The sequence below is a fragment of the Echeneis naucrates genome, chromosome 16, assembly GCF_900963305.1.
Source record: "Echeneis naucrates chromosome 16, fEcheNa1.1, whole genome shotgun sequence".
Taxonomy (NCBI): Eukaryota; Metazoa; Chordata; class Actinopteri; order Carangiformes; family Echeneidae; genus Echeneis; species Echeneis naucrates.
This window is the reverse complement of record NC_042526.1, coordinates 14,571,538-14,593,123: the sequence shown is the minus strand read 5'-3', so window position 1 is coordinate 14,593,123 and position 21,586 is coordinate 14,571,538. Positions and strand designations below refer to the sequence as shown.

The 21,586-nt window shown below is 42.2% G+C and overlaps 2 protein-coding genes across 3 annotated transcripts; both read left to right on the top strand.

Moving 5' to 3' along the window:
* The first annotated feature begins 1,529 nt into the window (after positions 1-1,529).
* pidd1 (p53-induced death domain protein 1) lies at positions 1,530-8,711 on the top strand. The gene is made up of 15 exons (XM_029522638.1): positions 1,530-2,498; positions 2,590-3,003; positions 3,190-3,342; positions 3,464-3,515; positions 3,609-3,810; positions 4,256-4,405; positions 4,499-4,672; positions 4,760-4,907; positions 4,989-5,124; positions 5,207-5,357; positions 5,470-5,593; positions 5,724-5,839; positions 5,920-6,027; positions 6,348-6,544; positions 7,226-8,711. The coding sequence occupies exons 1-15, from the start codon at positions 1,904-1,906 to the stop codon at positions 7,455-7,457; spliced, it is 2,952 nt and encodes a 983-aa protein (XP_029378498.1). The 5' UTR covers positions 1,530-1,903; the 3' UTR covers positions 7,458-8,711.
* A 5,874-nt stretch (positions 8,712-14,585) lies between these two features.
* slc25a22a (solute carrier family 25 member 22a) lies at positions 14,586-21,368 on the top strand. 2 transcript variants are annotated; one of them, XM_029522640.1, is made up of 10 exons: positions 14,586-14,778; positions 14,900-15,025; positions 15,136-15,191; positions 15,397-15,487; positions 16,014-16,068; positions 16,711-16,771; positions 17,013-17,157; positions 17,259-17,413; positions 17,501-17,576; positions 17,692-21,368. In XM_029522640.1, the coding sequence occupies exons 1-10, from the start codon at positions 14,759-14,761 to the stop codon at positions 17,843-17,845; spliced, it is 939 nt and encodes a 312-aa protein (XP_029378500.1). In that variant the 5' UTR covers positions 14,586-14,758; the 3' UTR covers positions 17,846-21,368. The 2 variants fall into 2 exon arrangements, with proteins under 2 accessions (XP_029378500.1, XP_029378499.1); XM_029522639.1 differs by having other exon boundaries at positions 16,968-17,157.
* The last annotated feature ends 218 nt before the right edge of the window (positions 21,369-21,586 follow it).

Sequence of the window (21,586 nt, the reverse complement as noted above, 5' to 3'; positions counted from 1 at the left end):
CATGTTGGACGGATACACCTTTGTTTGCACATCGATAAATACAAAACTTTGATAACTCTTTCTGTCTGCTGTTGCTTATTTGTTATGGACAGTTTTGAAACGACCCTCTTTCAGTGTTTTTAAAGAATGGCCTGGACTTCATTCAAAGGTTTCATTAACTTTATTCAATGATTAAGAAAAAAACTAACAAAAAACAAAACAAACAAACAAATTTCTGCCCTTTGCCCAGCTCATGTATGAACACATCTGCATCGACTGAAAATAGTAACTGGTAGTAGGGTTTCGCAGGACAGCGTAATGAAATTACAAATCACTTCCATCTGAAACACATTCAACAATAACACTGAAATGTTTGTCTGGAACATTTCCTTGGAGATACTATTCGCAGAATTAGTCAATAAAATAGTCACTCTTGTGGGCACTGGTCCAGGTTCTGTTCGTGATATGATTCCTGATTCCCTAGAGAGTATATCCTGCCGTGAAAGCATCACCAGCTAGGGTTCATTGTCAGAGCACATACTCTGGAAGGTTGTGAGGTCTTCTGGCAGGCATTTTGTTATTGTGCACAAATAGCTCACTGTACCACAGTTGGCCTTTGGCACTGTATTTCAATTGAACAAATTATTTTCACTATGATGAAATGGTTTCCACAACAAACATGCACCTTTGACATGTTTTTTCTTCCATTGCAGCTAAAAGCTATGAATTCACAGTTTAGTTAAAGTTCAAAATAAAAAAAACAAACAAAAAAAACAAAACAAAACAAAAACAAAAAACAAACAAACAAACAAACAAAAAAAAACCGCAGAGAATTAACATTGGGCATCAGAATGGCCTTCATCAGAAGATCGCATTATGCTATAATCATATTATTGTTATCAATAACATTATAACTGGTCAAGATGAAGCTCATTTAACAGCCATATATAGTTTAGGCCATTCATGATATTAAATGCATCATTATCTATTATATGACTATATGTGGAAGAATGAAAGTCACTGGAATAATTATACGTTTGCTTTGTCTAAATTGTATAATTTATTTGAAATAACTTTTTCTATTCTTTCAATAATGTGTCTATCATCCTTCAACTTACTTAGTGCCTCTCATATTAGCAAAAAATAGTAATTAAATATCTGACAATATTTTTGTTTACTACAAAGAGAACTTGATGAGTCAACTCATGATATAAATGGACCAGAACCACCATGAGTGTAACCCAAAGTTGTATTTTTGGGTATTTCAATTTCAACAACATAGAACATGAAATAGTCTTTTTCGCTGCTACCATTTGAATGTGATGTCATTTGTTCCGTGGTGTGCAGAAACAGCGTCCCCAGCTGACCGACCCTGCACCGACCGAGCAGCCACATCTGTCCCGCCCTAAATTGAAACTGGCGGCGTCAACATCGGCGCGCTCGGTGTTTTTTACGATAAAAGCCGAAAGGGCGGGGCTTCTTGTTTTTTTACAGCGGCACAGATGAATGGACTCCGCCCGTCGACAACGGACAGACGCTGTGATAGAACCGAGCGATTCACTTCGATTCAAAGGTTCTTCTTTTCGAAAACATCCGAGTTTAAGGAAGCATAAAGAAGAGGAGAAACAGGTTAACGGGAAGACCCACGTTACACATTATTTACCACACATCATTAAATAGTGTCACGGTATTAACCTGTCGTAGAAACGAGCAGACATGTAACTGTTAGCTAACTCTCAGAGCTTAACACTTAGCTGTGTTAGCCTGTAGCTACCTTCATCTGCAAACACGTCTCGTAAAATATGGTGTAACATTGTGGTTGTGATGACAATGACCACACCGTCCGCACGCCACACACGTGGAGGGAAACCCTCTCGGATGGTGCTGGACTAACAGGAAACTGTTGGCCAGCTGTGTGGTGTCAATGGAGAGAGGCAGCGAGGAGGCAGCAGCTGCTGACGAAGAGGATGCAGAGCAGGCAGCCGGGAGGACTGAGAGGTCAGCCAGGCTGCAGGATGAGGAACAGGTGGGAACAACCCGTGGAGAGGACAGTTGGACTCTGGGGGTCTGGAGGGGACAGGAGAAATCAGAGATGGATACTGGACCGGTGCTATCAGGTGGTGTGAGGTCTGAAGAGCCAGAGATAGACGAGGGCTCACCTTCCAGCCTCACTGACACCTGTTGTCCATACATATCAAGCCTTTCCTCGTCCTCATACTCATCCACCTATCAACACACCAATTTTTCTTGCTCATCCTCATCTTCCTCCTCATCTGGCCTGTCTCTGACTCCACCCTTGCCTCCCTCTGTGGAGCTCTCTGCCGTGTTGACTGACACGAGGCTGACCCTGGATGTGTACCGTGGTGGAGCAGCTGTGTTGCCGCTGCTATGGGCGTCCATCCCGGGCCAGCTAAAGAGCCTGCAGTACCTCAGACTGGGCTCTGAAGATAAACCAGGAGTGGATGGTGCACTGGAAGTCTTACACCATCTGACAGAGATGCGCTCACTGGCTATCCGCGGTATTTTTCTGATTATTGTTATATTAGTTTAATCTTTTTTTTTTTTTTTTCATTTCAAATTGTTTACATTAATTAGTGTTCTCTGTTTCAGGACACTGTTTTTATGACTCACAAGGTGATCCACTGCCAGGCCTCCTCACCACCTTACCCACAACTATTTCCTCACTGACTCATCTGGTGCACCTGGACCTCTCCTTCAACCAGCTCCTCTCTCTTCCATCCTGCCTGCTCAGCATCCCTTCACTGTCTTCCCTGCTCCTCTGTCACAACCGGCTCTCAGTTTTGCCTCCTGATATAGGACAGTTGTCATCCCTTACCTACCTCTCCCTCCTGGGGAACGAGCTGGTCTCTCTTCCTTCAAGTCTGGGTCATTTGAAAGCGCTGCAGACACTGGATGCTTCACATAATCTCCTCCAGGATCTGCCTGATGAAATCGGTTCTCTGGAGGAACTTGTGAAGCTGGAATTGTCCCACAACAAGCTGAAAGAGCTACCAGAGACCATTGGTAAGGATGCAAGGATGAAAATAGGATATGTTGAGGAAATAAAATACAGCAAAATACACATAACTTCACATTTTGTTTGAAGGAAGTGAAAATCATACATGTATAGATCAAATACATTTATGAATACATTATAGATAGATAGAAAGTGTGTGTGTATGTATATAACATCTCTGCTTTGTTCTCTAGCCTCTCTCCTTTCACTCAGGGAGCTTGTCATCTACAGTAATGACCTCCGCTCAATCCCACATTGTTTGGACAACCTGCCACTGCTGAAAATAGATGTGCGTGACAATCCACTGGGACAACCCCCAACCCCTCCTCCCCTCTCTCCTACACCTGGTGAGCGGAGAAAAAATTGTTTCAAATAGATTAAGTGCTGGAATAATTTTTAATTAATAGTCATCAGGTAGAGCTTATATTAAGGTAGTAAATGTTCTTTCATTCATATTTTTCTTGCCAGATCAACCTGAAACAAATATACCAGAGTTACACCTCAGATTTAATCAGCACAGGTACAGTGTCAGTCTTTTTCTGAAAACATTTTCTTATTCCCTTTACAAATTGCGCACATTTTAAGAGATTCTGATACTTCTTTTGCTCCTTAGTTTCTGTGTTTCGTCTGCTGGGTGTCATGTGTTTCTCCCAGGGGGGGCTGAGCTGCTGTTCCCCCCAGGGTGCCTGGTGGAAACTACAAGATTGGAGTGGATTGAGAAGAGGCCAGAAAGGAAGTGGGTGTGGCTGGAGGAACATGACATCCTACTGAGTCGTCCTCTGGAGCTTCGTCCACATGGGATTACATTTTTTAAGGTTTACAAACTTCGTTTATTCACATATCTTCTCTCTGCCTGTGAAGGCACTGCTGATGCTGCACATTTTATAAATATTTTATTTGGATTTCAAGTTTTGTCTTTTGAGTACAAGTTTCTGACCTTAAGTTTGGGTGTAAGTCAAAAATCAACTTGGTAGTTAAGCTTTCATTGTCTAATTTCTAAAGCTAAGTACCTCACTAATACAATAGAGTGCAGTGGCTCAAAAATGACTTGTTAGTCTGATGTGATTGAATCAATGTGGCTAATGGCTAAAATGCTGAATCTAAAATGGCACTGCTAAAGAAACTGTATTGCAAGTGAATTGGTTACATTATAGCCAATATCTGATCTGCCTAATAGGTTTATTATCTATGCAGATGCTGATTCATAGGTATTTTTTTCCCCTTATATTCTCTTCTCCTCTGAACTGAAAATCCTTCCAGCCTGTGGAGGTGTGTGTGCCATATCATCGAACTAAACGAAGGGAGGTGGTTGTGAGAAGGTTTGATGGGCAGTCATGGAGCACTCTGCCCACTGCTCTAAGGAGAGGAAGCGATGGCCATAGCAGTCACCCTGGAGGACATCCAGCCAGGGTAAAGCACAAACTTTCCACATCAAAAGAATACGATGAAACTGATATGTAACATTACTGTTGGAAAAACAAACATTACCTGTTGTACATGTAGCTGGCGTGCTGCTCAGTGCGCCAGTTCTCTTGGTTTATGGCAGTGTCCCGTCCAGTGAAGGATAGTTGCTCCGTTACTCCAGCTGGAGCCCTGCTGGTGTCCAGCTCTGACCCTGGAATCAAGCTCCACTTCCCACCAGACTCCACGGTTCAGGCCCGCACCATAACTTTACAGGTTGGTACAATGGTGGAAGTTAATCACATTAGTCTCTCAGTGTGCTAACCGAGGTATCGTGGTTTTACTTTTCCTCTATTTCTGTAGGTCGTCCAGGTGTCTGTTTCAGAGGTACAAACGCTGTGTGGTGATCCAGAGGCCAGAGCAAGCCCTCTGCTCTGCCTCTCACAGACTCCTGACGTACATTTCCTGCAGCCTGTCAAAGTTCAGATCCCTCTGCCACCTGGACTCACAGGTACGTTATGACATTTATATTTTTTCACATGTTTAGAACAGGGTATTTTAATATATATTAAACCATGGGATGCTTCTGCAGGCCATACAGTTGATACCACCTGTCTTCATCTGCTCCATGGAGATCCCACTGCCCAAACCTGGACTGACATCACAGCACAAGTGCCTCTTTATGTGACTCATATATATGCCATTTTCTACATAACACATTTCTCCTGGTAGGTTTCTGCTACGTACTCTCATGATTTATGTTTAACATATATATTTACACTGTATCAGTACAGCTCTGTGCCATTACAGGTACTGGTTGTGGTACACCACTCGGCGTTGTGTTAGTGGGGTGGTCAGGAAGGTCTATCAAAGACTGAAACAGTTTAAGGTCCAGTTCCTTGTCCTCCAGCGGAAGACTGACCGGTCACAAGTTTTGTTACAGTGTTTACCTGCTAACAAGGTTGTCTGAGTGTTAACCTTTAATTTTTTATTTATTCTTTTTCAAAAATATACATACCTCTGTTTGTGGTGTTTGCAAGTACCAAACAGAGATTGTGGTGATTGTTGTCCAGGTGGAAGGCAGAGTGCAGTCTCTGTCAGAGCAGTATGATGGACCACAGCCTTCAGATCTGTGTGACTTGCTGGAGGGAGAGCAGTTCTTTGCTGGCTTTGAGAAGGGCTTAGATATCAGCACAGGTCTGAAGTCCTCTTTGAGAAAAATGGTTTCAAATAGCTTAAGTGCCTTATTATCTGCTGTTTTGTAATACTTGTTTTGAAACAGCTACTTGTAGGAAGTCTTAAGCTGATCTTTTCCTGCCTTCGACAGATAGACCAGACTGTGTGCAGGGAAGACTGAGTTTTGTGTTTTACTCCAGCCTGAAGAATCTGAAGGAAGTGTACATCTGTCCAGCTCAGGGTCAGAGCGGGCCAGTGAGGGGACAAGTAAGACAGACCGTTGCATGAATTCATTTGTATGTATTGTTCAGATGACATGCTGATAACATGGTTTGGTCCTGTTACAGGTATCTTTTTATAGAGGGGACATTCCCAGCTATCTGCCAGAGGAGGTGGCACGGAAAAGGAAAGGACACGACAGCCAGTGGCTGGCAACTTTACCACTACGACTTCCTGTCAGTGGAAATGATGAATATAATTTTTAATTTTTTTTTTATTTCACAGAAAAGAAATGTTTTTGTGTTTTTGGACTTTGGGAATTATTATGACTGACTTGTGCATTTCGTTTTAGATAATAGTTTATATAGATATTTATTAATGTAAAATTTTGTACATTTATATCAGTTAGAAATAAGAAATATATGTGCAATGCTTCTCTAGTCCACATTATAATTAACCTCTAATTTAAGTGCCTGCTTCTCACTAATTAAAACTAACATTATGTTAGCTTGTCAAGAAGTAACTGCACATATTATCTCCCCTCTGTTTGTCCTAGGCTCTAAACTCAGACAACAGTTACATCATGGAGGAATTTCAGCATCCTCCTCTGAACCTGGGTGACCCTGAGAGCGGCTATCTGACAGAAGCCAACCTGCTGTCTATCTCTCTTCAGATAGGACAGGACTGGCGTGTTATAGGCATCAATCTTGGCTTAAGCTATCAGGAGCTAGACCGCATCCAATACAGACACAGGTTGGAATGTAACCCTATTCAACATTACTTACTATAAATCATTGATCATTAATGGTAGTTAACTGGTTGAGATATTTTTTTATTGTCTAGTTCATAACTTTTGATATTCAGATTCATATTAGTTGTTTTTATTTTACACCAAGACACAGTTACCCCACTGCCAAAATTATTTAAATTCAACCTTTCTTGTTGGGTTCCTTTGGAAACTTGGATATCTTCATTACTGCAGAGCCTCCATGAATATGTGCTGTGTTGTTCTATTATTCTAATATTGTTCTGTTCAAAGCATCACTACAAGGGTCTGTGTATGCCTGCGTGTTTTTGCACAGGAAAAGCCTCTCAGGAAATGACATAGACTAAGATGTTATGTGATTAAAGGAAAGGCTGCAGCGGGGGAGAAATGCAAGAGAATTCTGATTGTTTTAATCTGTGCTTTTGGCCATTTCTACACCATCTGGGACACTGCAGGAGATTTCACACAGACTGATGCTCATCTACCACCCCCCTCCTCATAAATCTAATGACTCATCCTGAGAGTGAAGAAAAATTATGCATTGTGTAAAATTCTGTTGTTCTGATGTAGGGAAGTAGACACTATTTATGTTTCTGCCCCTCAGTCACGGCAGCTGGAAACATAATTTGCTATTTCCTTTTGCCCCCCCCCCCCCCCCCCTCCACCAGAGACAACCTGGGAGCTTTGGTGCTGGATGTACTCTTCCACTGGGCTCGGGGACAGAGGAATGCAGGATCTGGAGCAGTTTCAAGGCTGGTGACTGCTATGATAGAGAGTGGAAGGAGAGACCTGGCAGATGAGATTGAGGACATAGTCAGTATAGGAAGGAAAAAGTACTCTGAGTCACTGAGAAGAGTGGGCCTGGAAGCAGAGGGCTCCTCTCCCCTACATGAAACATAGCAATAGACGAACCCTCACCCCTCGCTGATTGCAGATGGTTATCTTACACTTGAGTAACATGCTTGTTTACACAGTAGCTTCATCAGGTTGTCCTGCCATCTAAACAACTGTGTGTGTAGTGCAAAAATCTCTCTAAGGTACCATCTGGTAACCACTTCTACCAAACCAAGGAAACAACAAGCAAAATGGATCTAGCGTTTTGTTTGCTTGTTTTTGCTTTTTTTTTTTTTCCCCCAATTTTCACCTGTTCCAGAATGTTAACATTTGTAAGACATCAATCTGACGACTCCTTTCCGCCAGGAGAAGAACATGATAAAAAGTTAATGACTTGATTTATTGACTTAGTCATGCTTTTTGTAAGAGAAGAGACAGTAAGTCACAATTTATACATCCCGACTTTATGTGCCTGCGATGGTTTTTACTTAGTGAACCTGTGTGTGTGGATCATCATGGCAAAATGTCACCCCTGGGGTGTTCTGTTGTAGTAGTGTATCCACCACAAAGGGAGTTTTTATATTTTTTTATATACTTGTGGACAAATTAGTGTTGATACAGTGGCATCACAGCTGTGCAGGATACATTGATGAAACTAAATGAATGCTGAGTTTGTGTCCTATGTGTTTTTAAGTCAAATCAACTTTATTTCATAAGCCTGTTTCAAGACAGTATTGAGCTCACCAATGTGCTGTAAGAAGAACAAATCAACTAAAATGTTTATGTAATGTGGGAATGACGACTGGATTGAAACATATTTTGACAGATCTTTCAGTGGTGAGATGCTTTAACTTAGCAAGGCTTTGACTCATCTCCTCAGTATCTCATAATTAAGTGAAAGCGTTGACCTGAGGCCATCAAAGTCTTGGTTCGCATCTCTTAATTGTGATGAAGTAAGTTAAGTTTTTATTTAATTTTAAAAAATGACTTATTAGATCACAATTCAACTCACTATCTGAAAACTTTTGCTTAGTGATTCAAATTTGATAATCACCATCTCAAAATTGTGGCGCTTCATCTCATAACTTTGAGCCAGGGTTTCAAAATCCAAATTTTTATCTTACATACCAGACATGTCCTCTTTATGATTAACTCGTACCTCCCAGGACACCAGGACACAGTTAAGAGGCAGAGCAAACACAGGAGACTGTGTGGTGGTGAGTACCACACTGAAAGTGTAGGAGGCGGCCTGTTTTTTGATTGATTACATTTAATCCTAGTGTGCCTTTTTTTTTTTTCTCTCTGAGCAACCAGCTTGGCTGCAGCACACATTCAGAGACATATTGGGACACTAGGGGTTTTTTTTATGTATAAATGAAACGTGTAAATAAAGCAGTGATTTCAAATAATACTCGATGTCAGCTGTTGTTATACATTTTTCAATGATTTATTTCTTTATTTATTGCTGTGCTGGCTCAGTGTTATTTAATCACATCTCCTGCTGCATTGCTCGCTTTCATACCAAAACCTCCACTAATGCTATTTTTCTATTTTTACATTGAAGGTCATTGGGTTGAGAGGAATCGTCACGATGACGTCACCCCCCCCCCCCTCCCCAGTTTTACATTACTGCATATAAAGAGGAGCCCCTTGTAGTTCTCCTGCACTCCACCAGAGGACCCTTCCCCTTTAAATCCCTCTGCCGTGTTTCCTCCACCCCTCCGCCGGGCAGCCTCCTCCGCCTCCCCCTCCGCCGGAATCCAGTGCTAGTGTCGCCGGTAGGTCGGTTAGCCGGTCATTCGCTCTGTCAGCCTGAGATCCGGAGAGGAGAAGCTCTGATATCGCCCCCTCGGCTGCACCGGGACGGAGGACGGAGCGGGCTCAGGTAAGATGAAGTCAAATAAAAAGCCTCCGGTTGCGATGGGGGCGGCTGAGCTGACTGATTGGCCTCCAGCCGTCAACATCTCACCTGGGAATTACCGTTATGGCGGCGGAACAAATTCACGGTGGGGATGTGACCGTCCGGACCGGAGTCCGGATCATTGTCCGTTATGTCATCATCACACGGAAACCGTTAGGCCCGTCGGTCCGCCTCAGCGACGGGCTGTGTGTGAAGTTTGGCTGATGGACAGCTGGCAGTCTCTGGGGTGTTAACGCAGATGTGGCGGTCAGCAGGTACAGCGTTCCCGGGGCTGACTGCACCCACCTCCTTTTCGTTTGGAGGAGGTGAAGCTGCGCCATCTGACAGGTTAAACATTAACGCACGGCCGCCTCAGCAGGGTCAAACTAATGCAAAACTGAGCTTTCAACAATCTGCTGCGGTCTCTTTCTCACATCCTTCATCCAGCTCAGGCCTCGGGCTCCTCCAAAGCAAACACCTAGCTGCTTCCCAACATGCAAGCCGTGCATGAATATCTTCAGCTATTGATGCTTTTTCAAAGCAGCAGCCTCTTTCCACTGTGTGCTGGTAGTAGTAGATGGATTATGGTGAGGCCAAGCAGTGTAATAAAGCATTCCTGCAGCCTTGGAATAATTGATGAAGGGAGCCATCCTGGGGTGTAAGGTGACCCATCTGGTGCTTTCCATTTGAAACCTGGTACCTTTTTGGCTGCAAGGCTTTACAACCTTGCAATACTATGTCGCAAAACAACAACTGTGTAAGATATTTATTGAATCATGCGGGACTACTTGCGTGTAGTTCAAATCTCAGGGGCAGGCAGTGTTAAATGTCACTGGTATACATGCACTGAATGGAAATGTAAGATGCGGGGGAGACACTGTGCTCCTTTCAGTTCCAGACGTTCAAGGCCTTCCTGAAATTTGGAGATTGTAACCAAATGCCACATTTGGCTTTTTCTCTAAAGAAAATTCTCTTACATGATTGGCTGCGGGAAAATTGAGATGAAGGCGAATAAAGGATAGATACAAGAGGCAAGTCCCAGTTGACTCTAGAAACTGGGCCACAGGGGATACCTGTGGTGTCGGAGGAGGGACTGAACCCTGCACCATCCCTCTTCTCGGGAGGGGGGGGGGTTAGTTTTTCTGGCTGAAAATTAGACCCAGCATATTATATCTGATCTACAGCCGAGGATTACAACAATGTGTAATTTTGCATGTATAATGGCTGCAACATAAACTCAGAGTAGAGCACGTATGTGGGAAATGCATTGCTGTGTGTAGATCATAACTCCACTGGTTGTAAATGGAGATTGTGAGAGAGCTTTCATAAGTACGTATTAGGTTTATAATCCTGATGCAGTAAGGAAGAGGGAATAGTAATCAGATTTATCTGTGACACCACAAAATTCATCCCTTGTTTCTGCAGTGCTGTACAAATTTAGACTACATCTTTTAAACCACTATTATTATTATTTTTCCCAAACAATTCATGCAACAAAAATACAAAAAGACAGTATCACATTAAAAGTAAGACGTGTACTGTAATACAAACTGATAAACTAGACCTGTAAAACTAAAGAAAGTAAAGGCTCGAGAGGCAAAGTAACAGTGGACAGACTGAATTTTTATATTTGATGTGGCCTCTGTGCCACTGCAGCTTGTACTTATACTCGACATCTGATAAAGGAACAAGCTTGTGTCTGAAACAGACCTCGGTGGATCAGTGGTAAGCAAACCAGTTCATGGGAGACAGATGGACTGGTAAGTAACAGCAGCCTCTTCTCTAAGCCTAGGAGGAAGGGCCTGGGTGATTTTCATTTAGTAACTGGCCCGTAGTCACGTGAGTTGAGTGTTGACTACATGTCTATAGCCACTAAAAACTGCTATCAATTGCGAGACCTTTACTCTGTTTGGCACTCCAGGCAGAAAGCCAGCCAAGGAGCTCTGATAAGGTACATGTGTCTGATTTGAATTACACAACTATCATTTGCATTGAGTTTTGCATCTTAAACAAACTTGGGTATATTTTCATGTTTATTCAAGCTGCAGAATTATGCTTATCTTTTCCTGAGTTTACATGAGATGTCATGGAGCAGATTAATTAAAACGAATAATCGCATGCACGCCATTTATAGCATTGACCCTTTTCTTGAGGCATCTCGATTATACAACCTGTGTTGAAAAAAAAGAGCTGTTTTCTTGATTTTAGAGCATTTATGAACTGAGTAGAAACTTGCATTTACCTAACCACCCAAAATATTAAGATTAAAAACAGTTTTTTAGAGGGAATCAATGGGTGTGAAAGATTATTGTCATTGTTTTAGGCTATGATCGTCATCTGCATCTGCATTTGAGACCATGTGTTCTAAATATTATATTCACTTACATAATGTTTTTTTTTTTTTTCCCATTCAGGAGGATTAAAATACAGCAGGAACAATTTCATAGATTACTATCCTAAGTATTGCATGTGCTGTCACTGACGTGTTATTTAATTCATTACACGACCACACCCTCTGCCATACCTTTTGTGAGATTAAATTGATTTACACAGCAGATCCTTGCATTCAATACTTGAGCATTTAGTCTTAAATACTGGCCCATAAACACGTCAATGAAATTATGTTTTTACAGGATTTCGAAATACTCCCCGTTGCTGTACTGACGAGGTTCTCGTACATTTGTAAGTGAGAGTGTTTATGGCCTCAGGGTTCACGTTGAAATGATGAACAAGGGTTAGAATAGAGCCGTTATATTAGTTTCCAGTCTCTCTTCTAGCTCTTTCATCAAGTGCATCCAGTGACTGCTTTAAGTTTTAGGTCCAAGGTTCTGCAGGTTGCACAATACCCTTGTCTATTGTTTACTCATCAGTCTTTATCAGCTTTGCAGGTACAAACTCAATATATGACCTCTGTGTGAATGTGCATGCGTGTGTGTGTGAGAGTGAAAGAGAAAGCCAGACATTTCAGTTGTAGTTGGAGAAAGAAGCTTTTCAGGCACTTTTAATCCTGTTTGGTGTACTCACCATGTCTGTTCAGAGGTAACTCCCCATGAGTTCATTTAAAAATGACCTGACTGAACTGAAATGGCTTTAAGGTGATTTGGTTATGGGGTCTGCAGAGATTGGTGTGACCCCTGCAGTTTCTGAATGGTGTGTTTTTGCCTCCCCTTCTGAGAAAATAAAAGGAATTCCCAGGGGATCCAGTTGATGAGTGATGCCACTATGCTGTCGATGGCACACTGGAGCCAGTTGTTTCCATACAAACCCCAGTTGTCACGACAAGACACTACAGCCAGTAACTGAGGGTCAAATAAATGCCCTGGTGTAGACACAGACAGACTGAAGTGGAAAAGTAAAGCTGTAGGCATCATAAAGATGAAGAGAGACGTCAGTTTGATGGGTAACTCATGTGAGTCTGCTGTGCTTCCTATTGTTCATACATTTTCGTCTCAGTCTCATGACACAGAGAGAGAGCATATAATCCTCTGAAAAATGATGATTTCAAAAGGAAACCAGAGTGCTAAATGCGGAGTTAGCAAGTGCTGTCACTATTCTTGGGGAAGTCAATGGCAGGAAATAGGGAAACAAAAGTAGCATGCAGTCGCATAAAAAAAGTGGGTTAAAGTGTCACTACTCGATGAGACATGGTGAATTAGAGATAGACAGGTGATGGAGGCGAGTTGTGAAGAGCTGAGAGGGAAACACAGAACCAACAGAGACCAGAGAGGCCTCTCTGACCTACTCTAACAACAACCCCCCCCCCCCCACCTCAAAAACCACCTATGGAGCACCCAGTAAGGGCCTCAAGTCCCCATCCAAACCAAACACACCAGTGCAAAGCTGCACTCATGCAGAGATATTGCTATCAGAAACCTAAACATCATGCAAGCTGTGCAGTCTCTCTGAAAGACATCCTGAGGAACTGATGTGATATTGGTGTCATTCGAGTGCACGCGCGCACACGCAAACACACACGCTTCACAAAGGAATACACAAGTCAGCAAATGTTTGAGACAGAAAAGCAGCATTTAAGAGTCGTGACTCGTGACTGAGAGAAATGATGGGGGAGGGCTGTTGTGGAGGAGAGAGGAGGAGGCGGGTTGCAACAGCAGGGGCCGGCTGTGATTGGTGGATGGAGGGGGTGGAGAAACTGAAAGGGGAAATGGGAAGCATCTTTTCACACTGAGGGCACTGTGTTACTGTACCAAAAATAGGTAGCATCTCAGCAACATTAACAATGTTGTCAAAGTTCTTGTTGTGTCTTGCACATAGAAGAAAAAATGTCCACTGTGTGACTGCAGCGTCACGCTGAAAGAGCTTATGCATAAAACATGAGCGTTCAAGGACACACGTGGCATGCAGATGTTCCAGGTGTTTAGCAGAAAGTACTTCTTTAGTGATGGCTCTACAGCGCTATTACAAGCAGGCTGTCAGCATTGGATCTCAATTATGCATCACGGCCATTATTTATATGCGGCTCATTCACATGGATTATCTAAAGAGGAGCAGAGTTTTGGGAAATATACAATTGACTTGACTCGTGTAATCAATTGACAAAAATTTGTTACAACTAATCTGATCATAGGTTTTTGAAGGAAAGTCAGAATAGCAGGTGTTCCATCATTCCAGTTTCTCAGTTCTTATTCTTTGTCTTAAATGACCATGAACTGAGGACAAACTCTGAGATGTTGTCACCTCTAAGGTATTGTCTTAGTAATCCATGGGTGCCACTGTGAAGGAATGAATTGAAAGTCACAGCATTTTTCAATGACGTACCTGAACACCACACGCCAGCACTTAAGTCTGACATCTGATTTAATAATCAATCAATAAATAAAAAGCACTGATGGCTCATGTTGGTTTCTGAAAAGCTTTTGGCTGTTTGGGTTGTGTGGGTTGCATTTCCATTTTTTTCGGGATTTCTAGCTCTTTTTCGTTTCTGCTGTGAATGTATTTATTGTAAGTTTCCATAGATTTGTATACCATACTAACCCGGCCTTTAGCAAACTACAAATGTTTGGCAATTCCACATTTTATAGACCAAAGTATTAACTTGAAAACTAATTCATAAAGAAAGCATGTCGTAGTCACTACTCTAACTAACTGATATTAGTTTGGGGGTTTAAACTGGTATTGACACTCTTTGCCATTTATTATCATCCTGTTACTAAAAGAAAGTCAATGTCATGTAATGCTTGTGAGAACAACATTTTTGAAATATATTGATCTTTGTTGGAATGATTCTTTTAGTCATCTAATAAGAACATCTCTCTTACTATTTTTTTCTACAGATAACCCCTGACTTAATCTAACAACAACTGCAAGGACACGGCTGGACAAAGAATACTACAAAACTACCACCTGAACAGCAACGCATTACTGTAACAAACAACCAAACGCAAAGACGACAACTGAGTGACCGGCTAACCGATAAATTGGCACTTTGACGAAACGGGGCTTGAGATAAATGGCTGACAAGCAGATCAGGTGAGTTGTACCATGAAATGACTTCAAAAGTTTTGAACAGAAAAATCGGCACTGAAACCGTGTTTTCATCTATTGTTCTTCCACGTGTCATCTATTTGTTCTATTGTTCACCTTCATGCAGTCTGCCTGCCAAATTGATCAATGGGGGGATCGCCGGCCTAATTGGAGTGACCTGTGTGTTTCCCATTGACCTGGCCAAGACTCGGTTGCAAAACCAGCAAAATGGATCTCGCCTCTACACCAGCATGTATGAAATTTCTCTGTTTTACGCAGGGATATTGTATAAAAGTAGAAGCACTATCTAGATTGTCATCCAGGCAACTGTTTGACAAACGTGCCACTGCATTTGTGTTTCAGGTCAGATTGCCTTATTAAGACCATTCGGTCAGAGGGATATTTCGGGATGTATCGAGGTAAGTTTTCGCTTTAATGACAGAAATGTGTTTGTTAGCACAAGATCCTTACTTCCAGCTGCAGACATCAAATAGGAGGATTTATCTCAGTCCAGGCAATTAAGCTTCCACTGTGGATGGCCTCATGCGCTCTCTTTCGCTCCTCTCTTTTTCTTTTTCCTTCTGTCTGCCTCTTCTTTGGCCTGCATCCTTTTCATCCTCTCAGGAGCAGCGGTTAACTTAACATTAGTCACGCCAGAAAAAGCCATCAAATTGGCTGCCAACGACTTCTTCCGGCATCACCTCTCCAAGGATGGGTGAGACATGAAAGTGCTGACAGGCTGACTGAAACACACCCACTCTCCTCATTCCCACCATGATTAACTGGCATGTTTACTAACATGTAACCTGACACATTAGCTGTCTGTATTTTCACCAAGGCTCCAGTTAATCCTCCACCACTCACCACCAAGCCACTAAGCATTTGACAGTGGTTTGTTAATTGTCTGGTTTAAAAATACAGAACCACTTGAATGTGTGACAGCAGAGGGAATGTTATCATGGATCGAAATTTTATCAACCATCATAGATAAACCTGAGGGCATCTAGCTTCGTCTCTATGGTGACAAACACGGAGGCTGATGAATGATTGATTTGTCTGCGCCAGCAGCTCACCTTGTTAATTATTAATCTGCCAAAGATTATCATTACTTGTGCAAGGGGTGCTGACTTATTTCGACGTTAACTTACGTCAACTTAGGAAAGGAAGTTGAATGGCTCTCACACCGACAGAGTTGTGGGTGCTTTTGCTTAATCATGCGTTTGTCTTTTCCTTTTCCTCAGAAAACTCACTCTGTTGAAGGAGATGCTGGCTGGGTGCGGGGCAGGTACCTGCCAGGTGAGTGAGTGAGCCGGATGCTTCAATTAGTTGCATCCTCCTGTTCTCCATCTGGAATCGCCACCTTTAGCACTGCCGCTGTCAGCTCATGCAACACCACTGCAGCTCAGCCACTGCCTTATTTGTCACTGCCTCTGGCAGGCATTAGGCATCGCCACATTTAAAGAGAGGCGGCTGCTGCAGTTGGTCGATGTGAATTTCCTCTGTTATCTGTGATCTGAATGTGGCCTGTGATATTCCATTTTCATGAATGATTTCTAATTACTGAAATGCTGTCCTGTTAGCAGGCTCTACATTGGCAGCTAGATGTAAGTGACCAGATAAGACATTGTTAGAGTGCTTGGCAATGTGCACTGAGTGAGTGAGTCAGAGGGAAATGCCTGTTGTCAATGAGGGCAAAGGCTTCAAGCCCAAGGAGTGTGATTAGATTAAATGTAGCAGACCTTGGATTAAGATTGCATCTGAGAACATGGCCACCTCAGCCTTAATCCAGTTAATTTGCTACTACTATGTGGATTACAGAGGAAAAGAAATGTTGTCCTTCAGCTAATCAATGCCAACTACTTACTGGACATGTATTTTGTGTATTAAATTGATGTGTTCAGAATGTCCATATGTTGATGTCATTTGGTTTTGTTGCAGGTTATTGTCACAACTCCTATGGAGATGTTGAAAATCCAGCTCCAAGACGCTGGACGAATCGGTAAGAGTGATTGCAATCCAGATGGTGGTACAGCAAAGACTGAAGTGTATGTCTTAATCTAGAGAAACAGCGGCCTCGTGTGGTCACATAAGGCATGAGAAATGAGTTGTTGCAGTTTCTTCTTAGTGTTCTTATATCCAGAATGTCTGTCCACAGTGATATGTAATCATTGCTTTTGTTTTCCAGTAACTTTAAGTTGCGGGTCTGCTAATAGTAATGCTGTTTGTGCTGTGCTCCTCAGCGGCTCAGAGGAAGCTGATGCCTGAGACAGTGGCAGCAGGTGCTGTGGAAACCAAGTCCCCAACAGCCATGCAGCTCACAAAGCAATTACTGAGGGAAAAGGGCATAGCTGGTCTGTATAAAGGCCTTGGTGCCACATTGCTCAGGTAAAACACATCTGGCTGTCCAGGAGTAGAATTAAAAACCATCTATAATGAACTTCTTAGAGCCTACTGTGATTATCTGTCTGATTTTTATGTTTCTGTAGGGATGTCCCTTTTTCCATCATCTATTTCCCTCTTTTTGCCAATCTGAATCATTTGGGCAAAAGGGGAGTTGATGGCCCCGCTCCTTTCTACGTGTCCTTTATATCAGGCTGCCTTGCAGGGAGCACAGCAGCCGTTGCTGTCAATCCTGTAGATGGTGAGCAGCGAGAGCATTAACATTGCTAAATCGGTGCATGCACTAATACCTGATGGTTTGTATTCACCTGGGTTCTGTGTGTTGCAGTGATAAAGACTCGACTGCAGTCCCTGAATAGAGGCAGCACAGAAGACACGTACAGTGGAGTGACTGACTGTATCAGGTGACCTCAATATGCCTTCACTGCTTCGGCGTGTGTGATATCCATATCAACCGACACGTAACTACTGCTGGCAGCATATTTCAGATCATATAATGAGCTTTCATTCGCTCTCCAGGAAAATCCTGCGTAATGAGGGTCCTACAGCTTTCCTGAAGGGAGCCTACTGTCGAGCCTTGGTCATTGCACCTCTGTTTGGCATCGCCCAGGTGGTCTATTTCCTGGGCGTGGGTGAATTCATCCTCAGCTTCTTGCCTAAAAAAGACAACTAAGAAGCACCTCCTTTCTGCCTTTCCCTCCCATAATGCATTACTTTAACCGTGTGAGGATTCATCTCATTCCGACAGAAGTTTTCAATGGGTCAAAGCGTGACCAATCAGTTTATTTTGTTTTCAAATTTGTTGTGTTGAATGTTGTAATAGTTTCAGAGGGAGCCTTTGTTTGCCAAGCTGCCTGTGGTGGCACACAAAGTTCCAGGAGGCGGGCTCAGCTTGCTCTCTGGGAATGAAGCCACAAATATCAGTTTTAAAGAAATATTATTTTATGTTTATAGCAAATTTTATGATTGTTGAATTTTTAAAGTAGACGTGCTGTCCTTGGTTACTGCAGCTGCTGCAAGCCTGACAGTACTTTTGTGATCTACCAAAAATAATAAACTCTAACTAGATAAATTAAATGTATATAACATACATAGATTTGAGACTATTAGCCCGATTAGACGATTTACTGAAATGCTACTTTAAATTTTCCCCAGAACGTACATTTTAATAGAAGACAGTATACTTAGAAGTAGAGCAAAAATATACGCCTCTGTTTCAGTCAAAGAGCCAGGGAATGTGTTGATGCGATAACTGCACACCCCCTGTGATCTTTCCTGAGAAGCCACATCCCTTCCTGTAAGTGGTTGTAATGAACTCAGCCATTCAGTTCCAAGCAGACTTTGATTGCCTTGGCTTTTTAAGTAGATCAGGTTCCATCTGATATCCAGTACTACCACAACACTTCCACTGTTCTGCCTCTGTGAAAGACAGCTCTGTATCCTGACCAATAGGCTGAATAGACAGTGTACACTATTTGGGCATTATGCAAGACCAATCTGTGTGTACACATTGTTTCATGTCCACTCAGTCACAAAAAGTTGTCTTTTTTTTTTTTTTTTTTTTTGAGGGTTGAAAATGGTAAACGTAGTACTTGAGGTCACAGTAGGGGCTTTTCTTTTGAAGGATGATGAAAAAAAACTACTGCTTTGGCATCACTGAAAGTGCACTGCGCTTTAAAACTTCAGTCTACTGAGTGCAGTGCAGAAGCAGTCTTAATCTGTGGGATTCATTGTGAATTCAGATGATAGCATTAGCTTCAAACACTAAATGGGCAGAAAGCAATTTTAATACCAGATTTAACAGTAGATGCTGAGTAGTTATACTGATAAATGGTCAGACATCACCTGCTGAGGCCTGATGAGCACACTCACATATACAGGGGCGAGTGAGACCTTAGCTGGAGTACTTCTGTCTCCTTACATCCTGCTTAGGGATGAGTTAACACTCAGTTTCACCTCTTTTCACCAAACTTGAATTCAGTGACAGGACCCAAAGAGCTAATGAAGAACCTTCTTTATCACAAAATCAAACCAACATCTTTTGAGTTTTCTACAGTCTAAGTACCAAACATCTCTGCTTTTTTGCTTTTGAGGTTTTCTTTGCTTTAAGCTGCCGGGGAAAACAGCCCTGTCCTTACTGTTTCTCCATCATAACACTGAAGCCCTGCCATTGGTTTACCTCGCCAGAGATCAAGGTGACTTTGACATGTATAATCACATTCCTTCCTCGCTCCCGCTGTTAAAGCAGCTCATCAGTCGTACTGTTGCACTGTAGATGTGTGATGCAACTTTTCGGTGTATTACCGTTTGTGGGAGTGAGATCTATTTATGAATATTCCTTTCTATAGGCAGTATAGCACTCTATATTTGTATGTGTCATTCTGTTTCTGTGTCAAATTGTCCACATGAACTATATTGTATATATGCAGATGATATGAACTTTATGTTTTAGGATTTATTGTTTGTTTTGTACATGATGGCTTATTTGCACACCTACCTCTCCACCCCCCACCCCCCCCCCCAAATCCATACTGTGGCGATTCAATGTTATGATGATGTGGACATATCAAATGAAGCAACATGTTTTAATGCAACAAGCATCATTTGAACTTAAATGCAGCATATTGACGAGGATGTTTTTTTACTATATGCAAAGGGGAACACTAGTGTAGATCCAGGATGGTGTTTTGGAGGTGCCCTTTCTCTCAATCTGCTGTTTAAGTGGTGGGTCATCTCATTAACCTGTTTCCCGCTGTTTTATCAACAAGGACCAAATGAAGGCTCCTATAATGATGTCAGAATTGTAGTTGGTTTTCCAGTGACTGACCTGTGGCACTGCTCAAACAGTTCTGGAAACTTAATACACTCTGGACAAGGCCCTGGTAGGGCCCTGCTGGCGTCCATAAGTCTCACATCTGTCTCTTGGAACGTTGCTTCTTTGTACCTGGTGTGTCTGCTATATGAGCAAGGCTGTACTGACTGATATACAAGCATGTGAATCTCAGTGTCATCAAAGTCTTAACTGAAGCCATAGGTCACAGGGAGGGAAAGCAGAACTTCCACATTGACTGGCACCTCCAGCCATGTTGATAGATGACTAACAGAGCCACAAAAAAAAAAAACAAAAAAAAGCTGCCTGCTCGTATGAGCTCGACTTTATGAATTACTCTTGTAGTTTTTTCAACATTCCGATTGCCACTTCATCTCATTTATGCTGTTATTGTCATCGTAATGCCTATTTTTTGTGTTGTTGAGATTATTATTCTGATTTTTGAACACCGGCCCCTCAACCTTCCTAGATTTCTATTTGATTGTTTTTTGTTTAATCTTGAAAATGTTGTGCAAGTTGTTTTGTTCTACCCAGCTGTGAATTTTTCTCTTACCTTGTGCATTCAATTATTTGTGTGTATGTGTGTGCGCGCGTGCGTGCGTGTTTGATTGTGTAGTGCTGTACTTGGTGTGTACTTCTTAGTGTGACACTGCGGTATTTTTCTCCTTAATTGTCAGACCCATGCTCTCTCCCCTCCTTCCCTCTATGTGTCACACTCCTCTGTCATCCACTCTGCACTGCATCCACGGCCGGGGGGGCAGGTTAACACAGAGGAGATCTCAACACCAAATGTATGACTTAGAGTGTGTACAATCAAAGAAAGCACAAAGGATTATTTGGCACAAAAGACCGGATGGCCCACTTCAATGCTCAGACAAAGCCCTTGGAAAACTGTGCTGCTTTTGCAGAAGTGGATCAAAGTCTGATTTATTTCAGTGGAGATGTTGAATGAGACAAACTTTTCAGTCTTGTAGGAAAGTTTATCTGTGTCTGTAAAACTTGATCCGTAGGGCTGAGACAACAGGCCGCTATAAGAGACCCATGTGATGGTGTCCACTATGTTACCCATCAGCAGTTAGTCACAAAATGTATATCGCCTACATATTTTAAATGAATCAGATATAAGAATGTAACTTAGATATTAAGATGTATTATAATTTTAGTGAAGAGTTTATTATGTTTTAATCTAAAGATTTGTGCTTTACACAGTCACTGAAAAATTCATGAACCAGCTCACTGATATGCAATAAGTAAAAGTCACACACAGAACACTGTCAAAACAAAAAACAAACAAACAAAAAAAAAATGAACAGAAAAAAAAAAAAAACCCTTACTGAACACAACCTGTCAACACAACATTACACAATGTATGAATAATGCAACCAGGATCTTGGAGACCCTCTGGGGTCCGAGCTCTTCTCACAGCCACTCTTCCTCCAAGAGGAAATGTGCATTATAGCACTTTAAATAAAACAAGGACCCCACCCCCAGCCCCACCCCACAGTCCATCTCCAAAGTGACACATAGGGTGTCAATGAATATATGTGGTGAATAACACAGTCATCCTAATCATTGTTTACAATG